Source organism: Cheilinus undulatus, linkage group 14 (genome assembly GCF_018320785.1).
Source record: "Cheilinus undulatus linkage group 14, ASM1832078v1, whole genome shotgun sequence".
Lineage (NCBI taxonomy): Eukaryota > Metazoa > Chordata > Actinopteri > Labriformes > Labridae > Cheilinus > Cheilinus undulatus.
This window is the reverse complement of record NC_054878.1, coordinates 21050132-21073824: the sequence shown is the minus strand read 5'-3', so window position 1 is coordinate 21073824 and position 23693 is coordinate 21050132. Positions and strand designations below refer to the sequence as shown.

Genomic DNA, 23693 nt, shown 5'->3' with positions numbered 1-23693 from the left:
CACTGTGAAATAATGAAATGATCAGAAAATCTTCATTTAGCACTCAACTACTCACCAGTCACCATTCAACAATCAGTGTTACTCTGATATATTGATATATTCATTTTTTTAAACTCTATTGCACTACAGTGCAACCACTTTGTTCACTCAGAAGTGGTCCATAACACATTGCCCTGTGCTATATATAAACAGGCTGTTTATATATTTATTTCCAGTTTAAATCTTTTTCTCTTTGCATCATATTTTTCACTCTAATTGCACGGTTTGATTCATGTAGCCCATTTAAATGTTGTTACTCTAAATATATGAAACCTTTATTTGAAACCGTCTGTTTATAATATTCATATTTGTATATAGATATAAATATAATGTATATGTTGTTTATAAACCTATGGTTTCATTGTATATTGTTTATATTTGCAATTGTACTTTTTTTCATTAGACTTCAAATAGTTATTTGAATTGATTTAAGACTGAACTTTAATGTGTCGCTGATCATTGTCCATGCTTACATTGTAAAGTTTAATACTATCAAAGTGCACTTACAAATACTGAATCAAAGAATTTTAGAATTTTTGTCCCCACAGAAATCATCACCGACTAAACTTTGAAGATCCACTACTTCATACTATAAACAAACTGCGCTCCCTGGTGTCAGGGTGAAGAATTACATTAAATATGATCACATGATTCTCTGTGTCACCTGATTCTCCGGGTCCACCCTTTGTTGTGTACTTCGAAGCTAGCCTAGCCCTTGTCATTGTAGCACGAATGATTGAAATTAAATCTATTCATATGTAAAGTACGGTATAAGATAATATATTTTGCATCCTGCTTATCAATTAGGGCGCATGCGTTGAGAGGATATACATCATACGCCCTTAACGGCTGGATGTTTTGATAACCTGTTAGCTGTTTAGCCATGTCGTTTTAGGAAAACTATCCTGCTAGTCTGTGATTTTATATTACTGCGAAACTCCACAAAGAGTTTTGAAGGTGAAACAAGGGAAATTCAACAATGGCTTCCATTCTTGATGAGTACGAGGACTCTCAGAACACCAGGCAAAGTGCGCAGCAGCACGGCCGCTTGTCATCTGCCAATATCGGGCTAACACATTCAGGTAGGCTGCTTCCACTTTGTGGAGATGCTCTATCTGCGAAGATGCTATTACGAGTTAATAACTTAGACGCATGAAAATTTTCTTTTAACATTGTTTTTGTCGATGGAGGCTATTCTTGACGTGATATTGACACTTGTTCATTAGGATTTGTGAATGTGAGGCTCGAGGAAGAGAAGCCAATATTCAACAAGCAGAGGATCGATTTTACTCCACCTGAGAAGATAAACCATCTTGCTGTCTGCAACAACCAGCTGTGCATGAGTCTGGGAAAGGACACCCTGTTGAGGCAAATAGAAGAATCATAACACTGTCATAATGTTGACTGTTCTATTAATGGTTTTGATTCGATTAATCTGATTCACAGTCACTGTAATGAGCTGCATTCATCTGTTGTTGGCTGCTGTTCTTTAGTTGAGCTTCTACAAGATGCTGATTCCAATCTCAGATGTTATGTTGTGATATACAGGATTGACCTGGCCAAGCCTGATCAACCTAATCAGACAGAATTAGGGAGGAAAGATGAGAGCAAAGTGCACAAGTTGTTCCTGGACCCCACTGGTGAGAAAAATTTTTTTAGATACTACTTTCAAAAGACAAATAAAGACTGTTTTGAATTTTTCTGAAACTTCTTGGAATATTACATTTTATAATATTACCTGCAGATTTGCATTATCTTTTCTGGTAAATTTTGACTGTTAACACTGCAGCCTTTATTCAGGAGCTTGTATTAAATGGTCCTGTAAACCCTCTTGCAACATATTAGTTTGTTTCTTTTTAATCCAGTGATTTGTATACAGAACGTTTATTGTTTTTTGTTGGAAAAATTCTTACTTGCAGGAATAAAAAAATCTGAGACTGCAGCTCTAAAATTAAACACAAGATGTTTCTAAATAAATTATAAGATTACTTTAGAAGTATCATTATTATGTCTTATTAACAGCAACTATAACCTCTTTATTTTCCCACTGCAGGTTCTCATCTACTGATCAGCCTGAGCACCAGTGAGTGTCTGTACCTCAACAGGAACACTCAGAAGGTGCGCAGCTTGTCTCGCTGGAGAGGCCACCTCATTGAGAGCGTAGGCTGGAACAAGATGCTGGGAAACGAGACCAACACTGGACCCATCCTTGTCGGCACCAGTCAAGGCATCATCTTTGAGGCTGAGATCTCTGCTACTGAAGGCAGTCTGTTCAACACCAATCCAGATCAATTCTTCAGACAGGTTAGACATTGAAGACTGGTGTTTTTTGCATGTAAGAAAAAAAAATGTAACAAGGGTTTTTCTCAGACTTTGTTGTAAGAATTTACATTTTGTGGATCCAAACTGTAATCTGTAATCATAAAACACCCTTAAAAATAATAACATGATTTATGTATTTGTTTTGCATCCTTAATGACATATTTTCTGCCTGAGACAGGTCCATGCCCTGGAGGAGGATGGAAAGCCTGCACCTGTCTGCTGTCTTGAGGTGGAGCGTGGTTTGGAGAACAAGTACTTCATCATTGCTACCACTCGCAAACGCCTGTTCCAGTTTGTGGGGAAAGTGGCTGAGGGCTCTGAGCAGCAGGGCTTCAGCTCCATCTTCAGCCAGAACCAGGACCTGCTGCCTAGTTTCCAGGAGTTCCCAGCCAACATGGGCTACAGCGAGATCACTTTCTACACCTCTAAGCTTCGCACCTCCCCTAAAGCGTTTGCCTGGATGATGGGAAATGGAGTTCTTTATGGTCAGCTGGACTATGTCAGGCCTGATTCTCTCTTGAGTGATGTGCAGGTAATTTTGCAAAGATTTATGCTCTTTTTAACTTTATTTTTTAATCTCTGTATTTGTTTCACATTTTCTCTCTGTATTTCTTTCCCTGCATTAAAACAGGTGTGGGAGTACACTCCAGACATCGATATAAGTGCCAACAAGCCTATCTCCATTGTGCTAACTCAGTTCCACTTTCTGCTCCTGCTCCACGACCGGGTTAAAGCCATCTGCACCCTGAATGGACAGGTGGTCTATGAGGATGTGTTCCCAGATAAATTTGGTACCCTTAAGAAAATGATCAAAGATCCAATAGGCGGCTTGGTGTGGATCTACACAGAGCGGGCGGTTTTCCGGTACCACGTCCAGCGTGAAGCCAGAGATGTGTGGCAGATGTACATGAGCATGAGTAAATTTGATCTGGCGAAGGAGTACTGCAGAGATCGGCCTGAGTGCATGGACATGGTGTTGGCCAAGGAGGCAGAGCACTGCTTCCAAAACAAGCGTTACATTGAGAGCGCTAAATGCTATGCGCTGACACAGAACTACTTTGAAGAGATAGCACTCAAGTTCATTGAAGCCAAACAAGAAGAAGCCCTGAAGGAGTTTCTGCTGAAGAAACTTCATAATTTAAAACCAAGTGAAAGAACTCAGATCACTTTGTTGGTCACCTGGCTAGCCGAGCTTTATCTGAACCGACTCGGGCAGCTGGAGAGTGATGGCAACAGCGTTATCTTCCAGGAGACCCGTGAGGAGTTTCGCCACTTCCTCAGCAACTCCAAACATAAAGAGTGCCTGTATAACAACCGTAGCACCATCTACGACCTGCTGGCCAGCCACGGCAATGTGGATGACATGGTTTATTTCTCAGTTGTCATGCAGGATTACGAGAGAGTGATCTCCCACTACTGCCAACATGATGACTTCAGCGCTGCTCTGGAAGTCCTCTCAAAGCACTGCGATCAAAAGCTCTTCTACAAGTTCTCCCCTGTACTCATGCAGCACATTCCCAAGAAAGTGGTAGATGCATGGATACAGATGGGGAAGCGTTTGGACCCAAAGAAGCTAATTCCGGCTCTGATGAACTACAGCCAGATGGGCAGCACTCAGCAGATCAACGAAACCATCCGCTATATGGAGTTCTGTGTGTACGAGCTGACTGTGACCGAGGAGGCTATCCACAACTACCTGCTGTCGCTCTATGCAAAGTATAAACCAGACTCTTTGCTGTGGTATCTGGAGCAGGCAGGAACACACTCCTCAGAGATCCACTATGACCTGAAGTACGCTCTCAGGCTGTGTGCTGAACACGGCTACCTCCAAGCTTGTGTTCTGGTGTATAGGATCATGGAACTGTATGAAGAGGCAGTGGATCTCGCTTTGCAAGTACGTGATTGCATTTAAAGCTTACTCATCCATCCATGGTGGCTAAGAGGCTAGACTTTGCCCCATATACACTGGTGGCCTGGGTTCAAGTGGCTCCCTTCCAACCTGTTATTCACTACTCTCTCATCCCTTTTTATGACTCTATTCACTGTCTTGCTCTATAAGCAAAGGCATGAAAAGCCCAAAGATAAAATCTAAAAAATGTCTGCATGCAGTGATTTGGTATATTGTGATGCAGTTGTATAACCGTATATAACAAAAGCTTATTATCTGTCGGCTTAAATAGTCTCTTAAATTGCAGAATTGATGTATATATTCACTGCAGTATGAAATTAGTTTTAACATTATCCTGCTTTCTTTTTGCCTTTTATAAACTGTCAACGTCTTTCTCAGCCAGTAAACTTTTGTCTGTGTTGCCCTAAGTCTTGGTGATATGGTAAGTCAAGTGGCAGAGTAATGTGTTTATTTTAAACTAAAATATCTGTATTTGTCACCCATACTGTTGCTATTTTGGTTTAAATAAGGATATTGAGTAGTGTATTATTAGGGGCATGAGCAATATAACTGTAAGCCAGCGTGACTGTAATTAAACATTCCTGTTACTTTAAATCTTATACATAATTTGATTAATTGTTTTGTACTTGTGTTATATTTTCATCAATAGGTGGATGTAGACTTGGCAAAGTCCTGTGCAGACCTACCTGAGGATGACGAGGAGCTGAGGAAAAAGCTTTGGCTTAAAATCGCCCGGCATGTGGTGCAGGAGGAGAAAGATGTGAAAAAAGCCATGAACTGTCTGTCCAGCTGCAATCTGCTCAAGATCGAAGACATCCTGCCCTTCTTCCCAGACTTTGTCACCATTGACCATTTTAAGGTCTGGAAGATTGGTGTTGTCTCAATTAACTCAATTAACAAAAATACATTAGCTCTAGTGGGTGCCACTGGCTAAAAATTCTGGGTGTTTTCTACAATCACTTATTTGTAACATGCATGTTTGGTGTATATAACAAGATAAACATATACCACATAGATTAAATTCAACAACTTTAATGTCTGTTCCATACGATGTCCTAGGAGGCCATCTGCAGCTCCCTGGAGGAGTACAATCAGCACATTGAGGAGCTGAAGCAGGAAATGGAGGAGGCCACGGAAAGCGCTAAACGCATCAGAGAAGACATCCAGGAAATGAGGAACAAATATGGTGTGGTGGATTCCCAAGAAAAGTGTGCTGCTTGTGACTTTCCATTACTCAACAGGCCCTTCTATCTGTTTCTGTGTGGACACATGTTCCACTATGACTGCCTTCTCCAGGTACTTAAACAAAACTACCTTAACTTTGCTTTTTTAATCTTGGTATATGCCATTGCACATGTGATTTTTTATCTGTAGTATTTATTCCATGTGTTCCCTTTTTTTTTTTGTTTTTTTACTTCTGGCTTCTAGGAAGTGAGCCCTCACCTATCGGTGTACAAGCAGACACGTTTGGAAGAACTGCAGAAAAAGCTGGCTTCAACAACACAATCGTCACGCCATCGCACGGTGACAAAGGATGAAGGGGACACGGCTAGCCTGGGAAAGGGCAATGCAGGCTCAAGCCGTGAGCAGATAAAATCAGACATTGATGACATCATTGCGTCAGAATGCGTTTACTGCGGCGAACTGATGATCAAGTCGATCGACAAGCCTTTTATTGACCCACTGAAATTTGAGGAGGAGAAATCCAGCTGGCTATGAATTCAACCTCCGTAGCTTTCCTCAATGTGAAAAGATATGTATGCCATTTATATGTGATTGAAATTGCAACATCAGTAGCACTGACCAGTACAGTGGACACAGACGTTACCTGATTGCCTGTTGGAAGTGCCTATTGCAGGAATCTGCATCAGCTTCAGTTCAGAAAACACTTATTTTGCTGGCAGTATTTGAGGCTAATTTATAGACCTTTGCACGTTGTACAGGAATGTTTAGTTAACAGGGGAAACTGTTGGCAATGACACAAGATTATCTAGAGATGTAACGAATAGAAAGGGTTGTACAGTTTGTACAATGTGCTTGATCCTTTGGGTTGTAAAGGCAGAAAAGGGTTTGAAAGCTGTAATCAGATATAACTGCACTAAACATCTGTTAACTCACTTGGCCATGCACTGTTTTGTCTTTTGGAAACCTGCACTTAGAGCATATCTATGATTCCTACTCATTTTATCTGCTCTGCTGTACAGCTCTGTGTTTATCTTCCAGTCAGTGAAGGTCAGATTTAAAAACTGCATTAACTCACTGTTTCACAATCCAGATATGACCAATTAAAGCTTGTCAATACTGATGGACTGATTATTCAAGTTGTTTGAAGTGTAATTAATACCCACCAAATGATTTTTGAAATTAATTTAACCAAGGTAATGAATGATACTAATCTCAGTGCCTCGGGTGTACATCTGAAGCTCCTATAGGAGTATAAAAATCAGCAAATCATGATGCTGAAGCATGATCAAGGCACTCATATTCAAAGTATAAGGGGGTAATATTTTGTTCATTCAGCCACTGAAGATTTGACTGTACACTTCCGTGGCAGTAGGCATCATATTTACAATATCATTAGCTTTATCATAAGAAATGTTCATTCATTCATTTTTATTTGTTCTGGTCATGGTAAAGTTCACGTTTTCTCACAAAGAAATAATTCACAATACCATAACATTCCATGTCCAGAAAAGCAAAGGGAGAAGAAAAAATAATTTCTATTTATAATTATTTTACCTGCCTCCCACTCAAGACACGGTTGTTCAACAGTGGGCCTGCGAAGTTAGTTAATGAGAAAGTGATATTAAAGTAACATTCAGAGGAGATAGAGAAGCAGCTGACTGCACCTACCTTCAAGAATAAAATAAGGAAAAGGTAATTCTCTACCTTTTGCTCTAAACATAACTGAGTGTCTGCAACTCCACCAGATCTTAAAGTTTTAATTAACAGACTGCAGGCGTGCTCTCTGTAACCTGCTTTAAATATAATTCTCACTTCCCTTTTACAAGAGTACATTGATTCTGCAATATAAATAATTGTACTATATTGCCAATGTATTTTTCCAACTTTTCTAATACTTTATATCGTCATTGCGACTATAAATTGGCAGTGACATATCATATCAGGGCCAATAAAATACATACATTTTTATATTGGAAGACAGAAAATTTCTCCTAAGTGACAAACATTTTTCTTGTATCAAACTTTCTCACCATACCTAAAAAGGACTTCCTTTACTGTGACGTAAGACGTTGCTCGGTAATCTTCGCTGAGAGCAGACACTACTAATCAACTTCGGAAACTCATCGATTGCTGTGTATAAGTTGCGCATCAAAGGTCCAAAATTGCACACAGTAGCGGACGTGTTCTTTACCACCACAGCGAAAGGCTCTGCTTGCATTGAATGTCACAATTATGTCCAAGGAAACATAGACATTTGAGCGTCCCTCTCTCTGTGATTGATTAAGACGCCTGCTCCTTGCTGTATCCTCGCCATGGCGTCGTGTCTCTGCTCTCTCAGTAACAGAAAGTGGCCGCCTCTCTGCTGTTGCTGCCGACTCAAAGCTCACAGACTCGCTCGGCGCCTCAAACCGCCATTTTGGAGTCAGAGAACCGAGAGTCGGCAGCAACGAAGAGAGAGGCGAAAAGGGGGACACGGGGTCGAGGTGAGAGACTTCGTGGTGGTTGTTATGGCGAAGGAGCAATGGGGGAAGATGGCCGGGAGGGAGAGAATTAAAACATGGGGATCATTCGTTCACCAGGCAACCGAGTCCCCGCTAGTGTCCGTAGCAAGAGTACGAGAGGCGCGGGCGGAGGGCCTTGCTGTCGCCGCATCACGACTAGCGTGTTTAACAATTATCAATATACTAATATCATATCTTCATACATTGTTTAGGCGGGGAGGTGGTGGCCTTAAAGAGACAGGGTCGATTTGAATACTTCATATTTATGGTGCGAGAGGACGTCTGTGTCAAAACACCTTAATATACGACAAGCTAACGTCTGTGATGAAAAGCTACATTAGACAAGAGATAGCACGGAGGAATTAGCTCTGAAACAAAGGCTGAAGGTTTAGGAAACGACCACAGAAGCTAATCTACATATTTAATGATGTTTACGCATGCCAGTTATCTGTCAGTGTGCACAAACCAGTACCTTGACCCCTCACTATCATAGATCAGAGGTAACTGCCTGCGCTTCTCCAGCAAAGCGGCTAACGGTCGTTAGCTGTAAAGCTACAGCAGTTCACAAACCAAGGTTAGCTTGCGGCTAACGCTAGCCTGGACATGCTAGCAAGCTTATCACAACATAACGGAACAGATAGGAAAGGAAGCTTATTGATATTTAGGCTAAAGAAGCTCTAAAATTCACAAGAAGGCAAAACTATTATTCACCCTTCCTTTATCCAAATATTTGCGATAATCAAATAGGCAAGGCTGTGAAACTTGTTCAGAAAGTCAAGTGAATATATAATGACTGGTAATAACAGGGTACAAGTAATTTAAGTTTACAAAAAAAATATTTACATTCAGTACAATTCAGCATTCAAACACGAAATGATAATATTTCATACTAATACGTGTCTAAAGTCCATTTTGAAGGAAGAATTAAACGATTTTAATTAATTGGGAACCTCTTTATCTACCCAGAATTTACTGAAATTAATGTAACATAACTTGTGTTTTATACAAAAATGGTGAAGAAATAGTTAACATAAACCAACAGATAAAATTCTCCATAGTAAATAGAAAAGTAAGTTACATACAATGTGTTTATTGTAGTTTTATGTGACCTACAATTTCCTGTATTATTTATCCATTGTAATATATTCTTTATAAAAAAAATAGTTATGCCTATTTGTTTTATTTTATTTATTTCAGTGCACATGAATAAACGTGGACAGAAGGTACATAAGGTGTCAACATGCTGATGTATTGCACATTGCAATTGCAATGTGAGAGAGGAAGTTGCACATTTGCCACTGGCATGTTTATTTAAAGTGCTGATGTGATTGCACATAGCCCCTTTGCATAGACTTTGTATGTACAGATGTGTTTATACATAGATTATGCACAGGGATAGCATACATAAGTGTATCTATGCATGTGATAATGCACAAAAGATGCATTGTTGTCAGTATGTATGCATAGAGATAATGAAATGGTGTAAATCTGTAAATCATGCACACTTGAATAAAATTCAGATTACAATTATTGTGTAACAAAATAAACTCCCTCTAAACAAAGCACATGTAAGAGATCACTTGAACAGAGAAAATATAAATGTATTATTATGAACATCAGTGTATAACTGTGCTTTTTACTTTTATCTTGTAGGGTTTTAACCTTTGTATGAATGTTAATCTTGGAAGAAAGAACAATGACATCCCTTACTGAGAAGGTAGGTCCATTGTTCATGTTTAATTTTGCTGTTCTTTTACTGTTGAAATTCTGCATGCCCAAGATTTTAGCTAGGCAGAAATTTGACCTAAAGGACTATTTTGTCTACATGAGAAGATATGAGCTGTAGGCCGTAATTGGAAGGTGTGAAACACTGCTAAAAGGAGGTTATTTATAAAGATTCTTGTGCTGTCAACATTTTTACTTTTAGGTTTAGCTTTGATTTAGGTGTTTATCAGCAGAGCCTTACTCATCCCACTGTAAGCAGTGTTCTGCACTACTCATTCTGACCTTGAGACATCTGCCTGCTCCCTTTTCTCTCCTTCTTACATCTCTCTTCAGTAAAAGTTGCTGCTCTGCCGGGCAGAGCTCTCTGTGCTGCATGGCGTCAGGGCAGGGTGGCCGGCTGGAGGTTGGACCATCGGAGAGGTCTGGCCTGGCCAAACCTCTCTACCTGCAGCGTTTGGAAAGATCCCTGAGGTTGGACAGTTTCCTGCGCCAGACTGCCACCGTCTTCAACAGAGATATAACCAGGTACAGGAAAAATGATGGGCATTAATGGTTTGCTTATAGTCTCTGGGTACTTCGCTTTTGTATTTGTTGCACTTTAAACTGAAGGTAAAAGACAGCTCTTGTTTGTATATGGAGGTCAGTGCTGCAAAAGCATTAGTTATAGAGGAAGAGCTGACACACATCTATGTGTTTCCGATGTTCCAGTGATGACAGTGATGATAGTGATGAAAGTGATGGTGCACTGGGGTCAGGGCTTTCCCTGGATCCCTCCACTCAGCATACAGCGCTGACAGTGAAGACTGAGCCATGTGAGGAAAGGGATGGGTTGGCAGAAGGAAAGCCTCTCAATGGAATCCTGCTTCAAGGTTAGACTCAAGAATCACTGATGTGTTATTCACATGTTACTGAACATACACACTCTTGGTGGCATCATTACTATTTATGGAAGATTTCATGCTCATGTATTGTATGTTTTCCCTTCCCACAGACCAAAAGGCAGACAAAACTAGTTTTTACAATTTTTCCAAGCTGAAGAAAAACAGAAAATGGCTGAAGGTATGTTATAGAAGTATTTTCCTTCGTATCAAAGTATTCTAACAGTTTGATTACACAATACAACCACGTTGTTCAGAACATTTGACTGCTTCTATATGTCTACCTTCTTCTCATTCACCATAAAAAATCTCTTCCATCCTCTGAATATATTCCTCTTCCTCTGTCTCATGCAGAATATACTGCTGATTGATGACACCACAGATTCAGACACAGACTCAGATGACTCTGACTTCTGTTTATCTCGGGAGGAGCTGCATGATATGCTGAGGCTGCATCGCTTCACCAGGCAGCATCAGAGCAAGTTTCACTCTGACAGAGAGGTATAAACACACACAGTGCCCAGTGATAATCAGAATTAACCTCACACACGTTTGTGCCATGTTGTTATCACTACTGTTGTTTACATTTGAGTACTTTTCCAACAGCTTCACCAATATCAGTATTACAGCACTGGCCTCCTCTCCACTCATGACCTCTTTTATGAGCAACAACGCCACCTACTGGGGCCAAAGAAGAAGAAGATAAAAGATGAGAAGAAATTTAAGGGTAAATACAAAACAAGACACACTAGAAATTTGATAGAGGGATAATTTTACAATCTAAGGAAAAAACTGTGCAAGTGTTGCAATAATTGTGAGGGTTTCATACTTTTTCTTTTTAAAGCGAAATTAAAAAAGGTGAAGAAAAAGAAGAAACGAGGAGAGGGAGAATTTCTGGATGAAGGGCGTCCTTATGTGACAAAGATCTTTGCAAAGTTCTCCCATGATGCTCCTCTGCCTGTTGTGAAGAAGAAACATCTAACCATTGAGCAGCTGAATGCACGGAGACGTAAAGTCTGGCTAACAATCGCTAAAAAGGAGATCCCCAAGGTTAGTGTGTAGCACACTAAAAAAGTACCGGGGAAAAAGTTATCTTATGACTTCACGAATTGTTAGGTGAAGTGCCTAATGCATTATTGCTTGTCATGTTCATAATTTCCAATCTGTGCCTCTATACAGACTTTCAAGCAGAAGACCTCTGCAAAGAATTTGGTATTAACCAATGCTAAAAAGGTAAGTTTTAGAGATTCTTTCATAAAGCTTTATTATCTTTTAGTTAAATCTACTTGATTTATTGCTCATACTTCTGTTGCTTATGGCCTTGTGACTCTAGTTCTAAAATTCCTGATTTATCAAAAATGAATTGTAGATTAAGCTGAATTTAAACCTCTGTATTTTTTGACACAGTTGGCCCATCAGTGCATGAGAGAGGTTCGACGTGCAGCCATCCAAGCCCAGAAGAACTGCAAGGAGACATTACCCCGTGCTCGCCGCCTTACCAAGGAGATGATGCTTTACTGGAAGAAGTATGACAAAGTGGAGAAGGAGCACAGGAAGAGGGCAGAGAAGGAGGCGCTGGAGCAACGCAAACTAGATGAGGAGATGAGAGAGGTCAGTAGGCATAGCTGTCTTTGTAAATATTTGACTGCATTACATCGAACTGTTTGAGTAGGGAAGTTAAAGCATTTCCTTCTTCTCTCCACGTTACTATTCACAGGCCAAGCGTCAGCAGCGTAAACTGAATTTCCTCATCACTCAGACAGAGCTGTATGCTCATTTCATGAGTGGGAAAGCCAGCATGGGGGGTCCAGAGGAAGACAAGGCTCAGGAGGAGATCCTGAGTAAGCTTGAAGACACTGCAGCGCAAAGACAGATTGACATCGGAGGAGGCGTGATGGTTAACATGGGACAGGAGGACTACGGTATGTTTACTCTGTTTGAGCAGAGTCGGTCACGGACTGAAACTTGTTATTTTTTTCAAGTCCCTTTTAATGAACAACAGAGATTCTGAATGTATCAGGGGGGTAATATCTATTGCCTCTTAAGTTTCTTTTCTATCCATAATTAATATTTCTTGTTTTGACCCTTATGTGTTTGAAATATGGGTAAATGTGTAATTAAATCATAGTAATATCTTTATTCACAAGTTGAACATGTGTCAATTCAGATAGCGAACACTACAAGTCCCAGGCCTTGAGAAATGCCAAAGAAGCCTACCAGATTCATCAGGAGAGGGTGAGTTGATGCAGTCATATCCACATAATAACTCTTGACCTGCAAATGCATAAAGAAATCCCGTCTCTTCTCTGCTAATGGTTTTGTTCTCTATACAGACACGCATGTTTGATGAGGAGGCTAAGGACAGTCGCAGTGCATCACTGCACACGGCCTATGGCTCCACTTCAGGGGCAAGCTCTGGGTTTGGGGAGAGCTACAGCCTCTCCAACCCATCCATTCATGCAGGTGAAGAGATTCCTCAGCCCACAATTTTCAACGGCAAACTGAAGGGTTACCAACTCAAGGGCATGAACTGGCTGGCCAACCTCTACGAACAGGTACACACAGCAGTGTGGCAGTCAGTACAGAGCAGACTGGATTTGTTTAGTATTTCCTTTTTAACGCTCAGTTTTTTTTTTTTTTTGGGTTGACAGCAGTGATGTTTAAGGTCATGCTGGATGATTCATTTCTTTCTTTGTTTTCTTTTTCTGCAGGGAATCAATGGAATCCTGGCAGATGAGATGGGCTTGGGGAAGACAGTGCAGAGCATTGCTCTGTTGGCACACCTGGCAGAGGTGAGAGAGAGGGCACCAGAACAAAAATGTCTACTTCCAGCACACTCTTTCAAAAGGGTCATGGCATATTCAGTTCTTCTTCTTTTTCTTTCTCTTCCTCTTCTTCGTCTTTGTCTCCTTCTTTGTCGACATCTTTCTCTCTGGTGGTTTTCAAAGGAGGTTGGCCATAAAGTTGCATGACTGCTTACCTTTGGACTAGAAGTCAGATTGCAGTATATCACTACTATAACAAGGATAATACTTTCTTTCCCTTTAAACCTTCCAAAACTTTTCCCATGGAATACGGTATTAATGCCAGATGTTTAAAAACTCATTATTTGAGAAACTGGTTGGACCAAGCATCTGCTGGCGTGCACGTACAAGTACAGTGAGCAGAGCACACCTCTTCACGTATTTCATACAGTCCTTTTTAAAAAGTGCCTTTAATCTAAAAATATAATTTATTTTCACAATGCGCAACAATGGCGCCCAAAATTACCAACAAGTTCTGGTGAACGTCATCTGCCAGGGTTTCTGCAGGGTCTTAAAAGAAGAAAAAAAAGAATCAATTGAAAATTAAGGCTTTTGAAAAGTATTAAAAAGTCTTACATGCAAGATTATAAGGCTTTAAAAATTGTTTGCATTAAAACTTGTATATTCATCAAACATGGTTGTAGGCTATTTTTTCTGGTTTTGTTATGTGCATACATACTAAAGGCACACAATCAATGAATTAAGATGTGCTGGTATTTCTGTTGTATGCTGGGAGAATACTCAGTCAATCTAGACTTATGGAAATACAGTATTATAATGAATAGAACTCAACTATAGTAAGCAATAGCTTTTCAGCTGCTACAGTAAAGTGGCTATTATGACTATACTATGACCACTTTAAGGTTGCTTAACTAAAAACATCTGAGCTTCCATTGACAGTTACTTTTTGGTATCAAACTAAAGTGTATTTTTTTTCTCATAGTCTGATCTTAAAATGCTACTAGAAAGCTTAGCTTGCATGCTACAACAAAAATACTTTTTTCTATTATTTCATATTTTTATCTTTCAATCAGCACAAAATATGGTCTTAAAATGTATGAAGAAAATCTTGAATAAAGGTATTAAATTTAATGACAGATTTTCTGTATATACCCTGCCTTCATACATGCATCATAACCAGATATACACGTATAACTGTTTGCTTTTAGGGACCATAGCACAGTGACATGCCATGACATGTGAGTATATATGCACGTCTAAATAGCCAATCCCTTATTTTTGGAAAGTACTTTATTTGACAAATTAGCTTGACGTAATTAACAGGAGATCTGCAAAGGATTGTGCACTCTTAAGGCATTTATTAGAAACATGGGCTCATTGCACAGCACCATCTTCATGATCGTAATTAAAGCAACACAGGGGCTATTTTTAAATACCCCAGGATACCATATCAACACCCATTCCTATTTCCCATCATCTCACCCTCTGTTTTCAACAAGGGTCTGAAGCCTGGATTGGGGACCCTCTTTCAGCAGCTGCTTCACTTCCTCTCCGGTAACACCAGCAATGTCCAAAGACTTTTTAGCAGCCACCACAACAATTTGAATTTATTCTGACTTTCTTTTCTCTTCACCAACACAATTTATCACCATGGCATAAAGGATAAGAACTTAGTCCTGTCCCTACATTAACACGATGCTTTGTTTTTTCTTTCTGACTGCTTTTCTCTTACGTGTGTTTCTCTTCCTTTACTTCCAACCTGCTTGTGTTTTAGGCTTCTCACAGATCCTCCCGTCATGCTCCCCACTTTCTTCCTTTGCTTTAGGCAGGATATCTAATTATCTCTGTTGCCTACTCACTTATAAAACACTTAACACTTAATTTCTATCGCTTTTTTAATCCAGTGACTCATGTGAGTTGTGATGTTGTTGTGACTAGCTGATTTTTGGCTCTTTAGATCTCGTATAGCACAAAAGGAATGAAGAGTTAAATTGAGGGGAAATCTGTGCTCCTTAACATTAAAGTATTGCTGACAGGAACATTCATGTTGTCTTCCTCCACAGTTTCCTGTAATTACGTGCACACTCATGTGCTCAAAAACCCCTCTTGCAGTGGCTGAAAAACTATGTTATTGTCTTTTAACAGAGAGACAACATCTGGGGTCCATTCCTGATCATCTCTCCTGCATCCACTCTAAACAACTGGCACCAGGAGTTCACCCGCTTTGTGCCCAAGTTTAAGGTGAGGATATTGAGAGTGCCGATGAGGGACACGCTGGCAGGCAGACCTGCAAAAACAATTTAACTCATGAATTAAACCCAGTGCTGTGATTCTGCTTTAAGAAAAAATGAGCATAATCCAGAAAGAATGGCGACAATCTGCAAACATTTCCAGAGCTGTTCACTAGGGGGCAATGTTGCACCACCATAGCATCTGTTAACGCATGACTCAAAAGCTGCAAATACCTTCATTGCAGTGGCTTTATTTTGAAAAATATATTTCCTGTTCTCATTTATTAAACACATCAGCATGTTAGTGATGGTTCACACATGTACACATACACACTATACTATATTGAACATAACTTTTTTGTGTTGTTCAACACTCTGTTTTGCCCATTTTCTCCACATCTTTGAAAATAAATCTCTCCCAGTCTGTGTTGCTAATGAGCTGTGAAAAGAGCCTATTACACAATTTGAAGATAAGCTTCCTGAACACTCAAAGCAACACTGACTGAAAACAATGGAATACCAGCAAGTGATGAGTGATGTAATGATGTGTAAATCTTTTCACATTATATTGTACATCAACAGCTCAGCGACAGAGCCAGTGATTCATACATGATGCTATGCCTGAATGCCTCCACTGGGAACATCCCTGTGGCTCTGTTTTTGTTACACTGCTCAGTAAAGTGTTATGGACAAGTTTTTTTATCAAGGTTTATGTGAGATGGATTCCCACAGAAGAGATTATTTGGATGTTACTTTGTTGAGCTGAAAGACCCTACCCTCCTGTTTTTCACAGGTGTTGCCATACTGGGGGAACCCTCATGATCGCAAAGTGATAAGGAAGTTTTGGAGCCAGGTAAGACACAGATACTTAAACAGAACCAAGACAGACCCTTTGTTCTATAATGAAGAAATGCTTATAGCAATAACTTGTAAAACCAACTTGTAAAACTAAAACAAAAATAATGCTGGAAACAAAAATGCCTAAATCTCCTTTGAGCAGTGCCTGGTTTGTAAAATTTTTTTTGACCACTGTGGGCAAATTATAATAATATGATACTGATACCCATTACAATACCACAGCAATAACAAATGATGCATATTGTTTCTTTTAGAGCCCTTATATTGGAAAGGTACCACATTTTGACAACCTTAATCTTAAGGAAAATCATTAAGTCTGATCTCTGCAGTTGGAAAATGTTTAAAACAAAACTAAAACTGTCTGACACCTACACACTGATAGCAGTTTCCAACCTAAAAAAAATATTAGAAATCTGAACATCTCTATGCTGAATGTCTTTGTTTTCTTCTGGAGCTAATACAGTGGCATTAGTATTTCAGTCTCTTTACAACCAGCTAAATTCTCCTTAATTTAAATGGATTTGAATTTAAAAAATACATATAAAGTTATGCAATAAGTGATAAGTTGATTGATATTAACATCAATTAAAATTTTTTTTATGGTATTTCTTATGCTATATCCATTAACATGTCTAGTCACTTTGATTTGAAGCTTCTTCCTTCCAAAACAACTTTGTCTCTATTTGTGTTTGAACAGAAAACCCTTTACACACAAAATGCACCTTTCCACGTGGTGATCACGAGCTACCAGCTAGTTGTTCAGGACGTCAAGTACTTCCAGAGGGTCAAGTGGCAGTACATGGTTCTGGATGAGGCCCAGGCACTCAAGAGCAGCAGCAGGTAAAACATTTACATGGCTGTTATGTTATCGAGCTCAACTGGAATCACAAGCATATATACATTTAAATGTTTTTTTTTTTTAATTTATCTAACCTTTATTACAACTAGTGCTCTTCTGTTTGATGACACAAAAACGTAATTTATTAAATAAGATTATTAGGGATGTACAGATTATGTGTCATGTACAGATATCAGTTACCAGTGTTTTTCTGTTGTGTCTGAAAGCATCTTGTGTATCTAGATGCCAAATCAAATAAGAGATTTTTACAGGGTAGAAAAAGTTATCCGATAAACTGATCTGATTTTATGGTCAAATGTGAGAGAAAATGTTGGCTTGCTAGGAGTGTTGAAAGCATCTGCATCAGCTTAATTTGAATGTTCAACATTGGTGTTGATATCGGCCCTGATTTTCACATATCCCAACATTGTTGCATCTCTAGAATTCATCTTAAACCTCCTATGAGGAACTTCAGGTTTTACCGTTTCTTGCGAAAATTTTTGCTTTATTTTGAAGGTCAAATGCATTACTGTAAATCTTTCCCACTGAAAACTAGATAAGGCTGTCTCTGAAGTTTGCTGTTTTCACTTTGTCAGGCAGAGGTTTTTGACCTTGAGAATAACTATTAGACATGTTCAGTCTCTTTTGGTGGAGGTCTTATGTGATTTTTTTTAGCTCATAAGAGTAAGAGTTCAGTCTGCCTCTCGCCCTTTGATTGTGGGAAGGACTTTGTTCGTGATAACAAGTCATGTAGCTTCATGCTGGTGTTTCAGTGTTCGGTGGAAAATCCTGCTGCAGTTCCAGTGTCGAAACAGACTGCTGCTCACTGGGACGCCCATCCAGAACACCATGGCTGAGGTGAGCATCGTTCTTGTGTGCAAATATGTCCGTGTGTCCACGGCAGAACTAATGCTGACTGTGTCTTTTTCCGTCCCTCAGCTGTGGGCCCTGCTGCACTTCATCATGCCCACACTGTTTGATTCTCATGAAGAGTTTAACGAGTGGTTCTCCAGGGACATCGAGAGCCATGCTGAGAACAAGTCCGCCATCGATGAGAGTAAGTTCTCATACCCTTGTTCCAGTTCTTGGTTCACATTTTCCAGCCGATAGCACATAACTTTTTTGTCATATTTATACGGAAATTCTATCTTTCATGCGCCAGCATTGAAATTTTATCACTGCTCACTCTTGCATGTAATATGCTCTAAGGCTTAATAATGGTTTGGTGTTTGTTTTTCAGACCAGCTTTCAAGATTGCACATGATCTTGAAGCCTTTCATGCTGAGGAGAATCAAGAAAGATGTGGAAAATGAGCTCTCCGACAAGGTGAGAAGGAAAATATCTGTTTGCTGGAACAAGATTTTTCTCTTGAGCTGTGCATTTAAACTGGCAAAAATGTGAAACTTTCATGATATAAATCCTTGTTCTTTACAATAAAATCTAGATTATACAAAGTTAAGATTCTGGTCTCCAAAGTCAGGTTTGTTCATCCTTTAAAGAAGCAGTTTATGAAGTCCATATACCATCCACCCTAATTCTATTCTCTCCTGTTGAACCCGCACCCTTCCTTCATCTGCCCACCCTGTACACCTCATTAACACACAAAGCATTTGTAATAAGCCTGTGAGTGATGCTAGTGTTGGCAGATCCTCCTGACAGATGTTGGATTCAGGGTCTCTGGCTGTCTCACACTCTGCACACGTACTCACTCACACACTGTGGGAGTCTCCGTACGCAGTCAGAGTTCACGGCTCCCACACATCTGTCTTCTTCACTTTCCCCCCCTTACACCCACACTCAGTCCTGCCAGCCCGCTTCCTCTCCTCCTCCTCCTCCTCCGCTCTTGTTGGTTTCTCTTGTTTTGTCTGCATGCTGAAGCCAACAGTAACCAGGAGAGTTCACTTGTGGTTCACGGTTTGGTTTGTTGTTGTTGGGTTTTTACTGTTTCCATCAAACAAGACCAGATAAAAGCAGAGATTTTGAAGTTTGTTTGAAGAATGTGGGTCTAGCTGGGCATGAATTCTGCACCCATAAATTCATTTAGTGTTGAGCCCATGTGAAATTCTTAGTATTTTTGTTATCTTAGAATAATATGCCAGTAATGCTGAATCATTTGTCTTTACTGTGGTCTCATTTGTTATGTATGCAGCCAACCTTCACGCTGTAAACCTGTCTTTTTTAAAAGATTCAGCTGCAAACTTTTTTGTTCGCTGTTCACACATGTTGTTTATTGATCCAAAAAGTTGAGCTGCAAGATAAATGAAGAACCATTACTGATATTTAAAGTAACAATTTAGCTGGTTCTTATTTTGATGTTTTCTCATTACATCTTTGTAAATCTTCATGTTTGCTTTTCAAATGAGCTATGAGATTTGATGCTTCAAGTTGCTTATCTTGTGCAAAAGAACCAATGTCAGTAACAGATGTTCATATGTTGTTTTGCATCAAGTTAATGCTAGTCTTTAGCATATCTAACAGTTGATTCAGAGAGGAGATGTATTATTGGGCAGAAGATGGGACCTCTTGGACAAACTCTGGTCTTTTTTCATAGTCAAACATGAGAGGAAATGTTGGCATCAGTATCAACCATCAGCTAGATTATTATTGAAAACTTTAATATCAGCATTGATCCTGCTTTTCCAACCATTTACATTTAATTTTATTTGAATTTCCCAGTTTTATGTCATCAAAAGAACACATTTTTCTTGGTTTTTGTAAGTTTTGGATATAATTTCTTGCTGCCATTTTTTGAAGACAAAAAAGGAAAGAAATTAATAACTAGAAAAGCGTTTGGAGAGCGCAGACCTCTGCCATAAGCCCTATATCCCAATAGTAAAGACTCCTTTAAAAAATTCCTGGATCCAGACAGTGATCTGGAGCACTCCCAAAATCTAATCATTTCTCCTTATGCCATTTCTGACATTTCCTGAAAATTTCATCAAAATCCGTACACAACTTTTTGAGTTATGTTGCTAACAAACGAGCACACTAACAAACACACTTACAAACTAACTAACAAACCCTGCTGATCACATAACCTCCTTGGCGGAGGTAATAATGATGATTATAATGATAATTAGATTTTTATAGCACCTTTTGAAACACAGTTACAAAGTGCTTTACATCATAAAATAAAAATGCCAGTAGACAGTGAGCAGTTGACAACAGAGGGAAATTGCACAATGAAGGCCATAACTACTTAAACAGCGTTCACTGTTGTTTTTATTTTAAATGTTGTGATCACTGGCCCAGAGTTGTGAACTATTACTATTACTTAATATTAATATCATAATTAGTTATTGTTTAAGTTCTGTTTTCAACATCGGATTTAGTATCTGCTCATACGTGGTGGAAATCATTCAATGGGAAAGAAGAGAAAATTAACACGAATGGAAAACTGTAGGATAGGGTTCCTCTAAGGGTTGTAAAAAGTCATATTTTTTACTCTTGAGAGGTGCTAAATTTTGATTACACATGTCTGAAAATTGCATCTAATCTACAGTGTCAATATATGAATTTTGCATTTTTCAGTTATGGATTTGCTTTCTTGGGTTAAAATTCATGACATTTGAGGTGGCGTATTGTGTTAATATTCATATACCATTGAATGAAGAGAGAAGAAGAAGATGGGGAAATGGAAGGTTAAGGTCATTTTTGACTTCAAGATAAAAACTAACTGGTAATGGTTGGCAAGCAAGTCCAAAACATTCCATGTTAATTGAGCAAAAATGGTACTGATTGCCTTCAATTGGGTATCAGAGGTGTTAAAAAATGTGAATTGGATTTTTTTTAGTGTGGAGCAACTCCAAAAAATCTTTTCAATGAAATAACTAAATAAAAGGAAGCAAAGCACTCAGTCCCCCCCCCCCCCCCCCAAAGTCAAGTTTTCATCATGATTTGACCTTTGTTGATTCTTTCTTTTTGCTCTCCTTCTGCAGATCGAGATCCTGACCTACTGCCAGCTGACGTCCAGACAGAGATTGCTCTACCAGGCTCTGAGGAACAAGATCTCCATCGAGGATCTGCTGCAGTCATCGATGGGCACGGCCCAGCAGGCTCACAGCACCACCTCGTCCCTCATGAACTTGGTTATGCAGTTCAGGAAGGTAAAAACAAGAGGATGAGGCATGACTAGAAAAGCTTTGGTTATTTTGTCAGATGCAGCAATCAGAATGATTAATTACAGTTATTTCTGTTGATTTATAGGTATCAAATTATCAAAACTCTGAATATTTGCTTCCACAATGGATTTTCAGGGGGATTTTAATGTTCCAGTACTAATAACAGCTCTGTGTTTTATTGGTTGGAATAGAATTAAAGTTGTACAATCAGTCAGTCAAACAGGGAACTGGCAAATAAAGGTCAGTCATGTTTTTCCTCTTTCTTATTTTCTCTAAACACGCTGTCCGTTCTGTGCTTTTGTGTAGGTGTGTAACCACCCTGACTTGTTCGAGCGCCAGGAAACCCGCTCTCCTTTCCACATGTACCTCAAGCCCTACATCATGTCAAAGTTCTTGTACCGGCACGGTCTCATCCACACACACAACCAGGCCAAAAACAAGTACGTTCATCCACAAATCCACACTTACAGGCACACTGTGCATGAAATCCAGTGAAAACAGAACATGGATAATTGTTTTGAATAGAGTTAGGTTTATATTTGTAATTACCTTGTAAAACAATGGTAAAATAGTTCTTGTGGATATTTGCTGATTTTGGAGTTACACAGAGCAGTTATCTCAATTATAGCTGTTAGGCTGGCAATGGAGAGAAATCCCCAAATTCTTCTTCTTTTTCTCAAAGTCTGTAATGTAAACCCATCTGTCTCTGCTTCTTCCTCAGATTACTTCAAGTGCTGATGTCTCCTTTTTCTCCAAATAACATCCAGCAGTCACTTTTTCACAGAAGAGGTAAGCACATATGAAGCTTCAGGTTTCCATTCTGAGATCATTTTTTTATTTGACATAGAAACATGATGTTTGCATGATTCCCCCACTCTTTCAATTTATTTCAGTTTGTTCTCTGTTGTCTAATCTCAAATTACGTTATTTATTATATTTTCTGTTTTTACTCAACTAGCTGATGACAAAGGAAGCTGTTTCTCCTTCCTGCGCTTCATCGATGTGTCACCAGCTGAGATGTCCAACCTCATGTTACAAGGCACCTTAGTGAGGTAGGACCTTAGTGTCCACTGTCATATCTTTGAGTTTGTTGTAGTTAACAAAGATAAGTAAGTTAAGGCCGTTCCCTTTAGCAGAAAGTCCAGATGTCCAAAAATCTCTTAGCAAAGCACCAAATGTGCAACAGCTCTATAACCTACTTTGCACCCTGGAATTCACTTTAATGGCAAACTTTTAAAAGTAGTGATCGTAGGAGTTTTTAGATTATAAAATTCTCTCTGTAATTTCCTCTCCTGTTTCTTCTCTCGCAGATGGTTAGCCCTTTTTCTCTCCCTCAAAGCTGCGTATCGGCTCCATCATCAGCGTCTGTTCAGCCTTGAAGAAGAGGAGCGGGAGGAAACCAGAGACTCAGAAGACAGAGGAAGGTCACCTTCCAGGAATACAAAGTGTCTGTCTCGTAAAGACCTTATTCTGTGGCTGGACAGACCCACAAGTTTCCCCAACATGCACACATGCTCAATCCTAAAGGTAAGAAGCCCAGAAAATACACAGATGTGATAAAATCAATGCAAATAAATCCCTCTCGCAGCCATTTGCAATAAAATTTGGGTGTGCGACAGTACCTCCAATGGGGAGCCATGTGCTGCTGATAATGCCCAAAGTTTCCCCTGAGCATCAGTCAGTATTTGGCCACACAGCTTGCTTTCTGCCCCGTGCTTCCTCCCCTCCTCTGGGATTGAGGGTGGAACCCAATCCCACTGAAGGCCAGTGACCCAGTAATACTGTCCTCCCTCCCTCTGTGAGTCAACAGAGACTGCAGTCGGACATCTAGAGGAAAGTCAATATCTAAAATGAGAATAAGGTGTTGAGAATGACACATCCTCAGCATTTTCTTTCTATATACATTATTTCTGTTATCAAATATAGCTGGCCATCTATTCATCCTATACTTCTCCACTGATGGAAATCCATGTTCATTCATCAGTAAATGCCTCTGTTATCACCTCTCAATGTGATCCATTTCTCCCAGTTTTGCAACAACAGCATTTCACCCCCCCCAAATCAGGCATTTCTGCCATTTTTTCACCATGATATGCCATCTGTTTTTAGAGCTAATTTGTCTTTTTTTGGCATGCATATTGATGGATGATAACCAGACATTTAAGACATACATTTTCCCTTTTTTTTGAAGAATAATGCATGTGTCTGCTGCTGAGGTTGTTATGCTTACAGGAAACCTGCTCCTGAGAGCAGTGAGTCTTGCAACAGAATCTGGATGGGAGACAATTAAAGGATCTGGAAATAAGTGGTCAAGTCAAAGT

The 23693-nt window shown here is 39.5% G+C and overlaps 2 protein-coding genes across 2 annotated transcripts in view; both read left to right on the top strand.

The window, feature by feature from the left end:
• The first annotated feature begins 726 nt into the window (after positions 1 to 726).
• vps18 (VPS18 core subunit of CORVET and HOPS complexes) lies at positions 727 to 6575 on the top strand. Its single transcript, XM_041805831.1, has 9 exons — positions 727 to 1121; positions 1266 to 1407; positions 1588 to 1679; positions 2093 to 2343; positions 2540 to 2893; positions 2993 to 4255; positions 4920 to 5129; positions 5330 to 5566; positions 5699 to 6575. Exons 1-9 carry the CDS (start codon positions 1019 to 1021, stop codon positions 5987 to 5989), a joined length of 2943 nt encoding a protein of 980 aa, XP_041661765.1. The 5' UTR covers positions 727 to 1018; the 3' UTR covers positions 5990 to 6575.
• A 1235-nt stretch (positions 6576 to 7810) lies between these two features.
• ino80 (INO80 complex ATPase subunit) overlaps positions 7811 to 23693 on the top strand; it is a 60347-nt gene continuing 44464 nt past the window's right edge. Inside the window, exons 1-25 of the mRNA XM_041805219.1 lie at positions 7811 to 7938; positions 9610 to 9673; positions 10015 to 10206; positions 10390 to 10550; positions 10673 to 10740; positions 10914 to 11060; positions 11166 to 11286; positions 11404 to 11609; positions 11739 to 11792; positions 11967 to 12170; positions 12277 to 12481; positions 12727 to 12794; positions 12893 to 13114; positions 13271 to 13351; positions 15470 to 15565; positions 16349 to 16408; positions 17111 to 17253; positions 18025 to 18109; positions 18191 to 18308; positions 18492 to 18577; positions 21190 to 21357; positions 21679 to 21812; positions 22094 to 22161; positions 22331 to 22424; positions 22683 to 22899. Of these exons, the coding sequence (XP_041661153.1) occupies positions 10055 to 10206; positions 10390 to 10550; positions 10673 to 10740; positions 10914 to 11060; positions 11166 to 11286; positions 11404 to 11609; positions 11739 to 11792; positions 11967 to 12170; positions 12277 to 12481; positions 12727 to 12794; positions 12893 to 13114; positions 13271 to 13351; positions 15470 to 15565; positions 16349 to 16408; positions 17111 to 17253; positions 18025 to 18109; positions 18191 to 18308; positions 18492 to 18577; positions 21190 to 21357; positions 21679 to 21812; positions 22094 to 22161; positions 22331 to 22424; positions 22683 to 22899 (2958 nt within the window). The 5' untranslated portion in view covers positions 7811 to 7938; positions 9610 to 9673; positions 10015 to 10054. The remainder of the gene's footprint in view (positions 7939 to 9609; positions 9674 to 10014; positions 10207 to 10389; positions 10551 to 10672; positions 10741 to 10913; positions 11061 to 11165; positions 11287 to 11403; positions 11610 to 11738; positions 11793 to 11966; positions 12171 to 12276; positions 12482 to 12726; positions 12795 to 12892; positions 13115 to 13270; positions 13352 to 15469; positions 15566 to 16348; positions 16409 to 17110; positions 17254 to 18024; positions 18110 to 18190; positions 18309 to 18491; positions 18578 to 21189; positions 21358 to 21678; positions 21813 to 22093; positions 22162 to 22330; positions 22425 to 22682; positions 22900 to 23693) is intronic.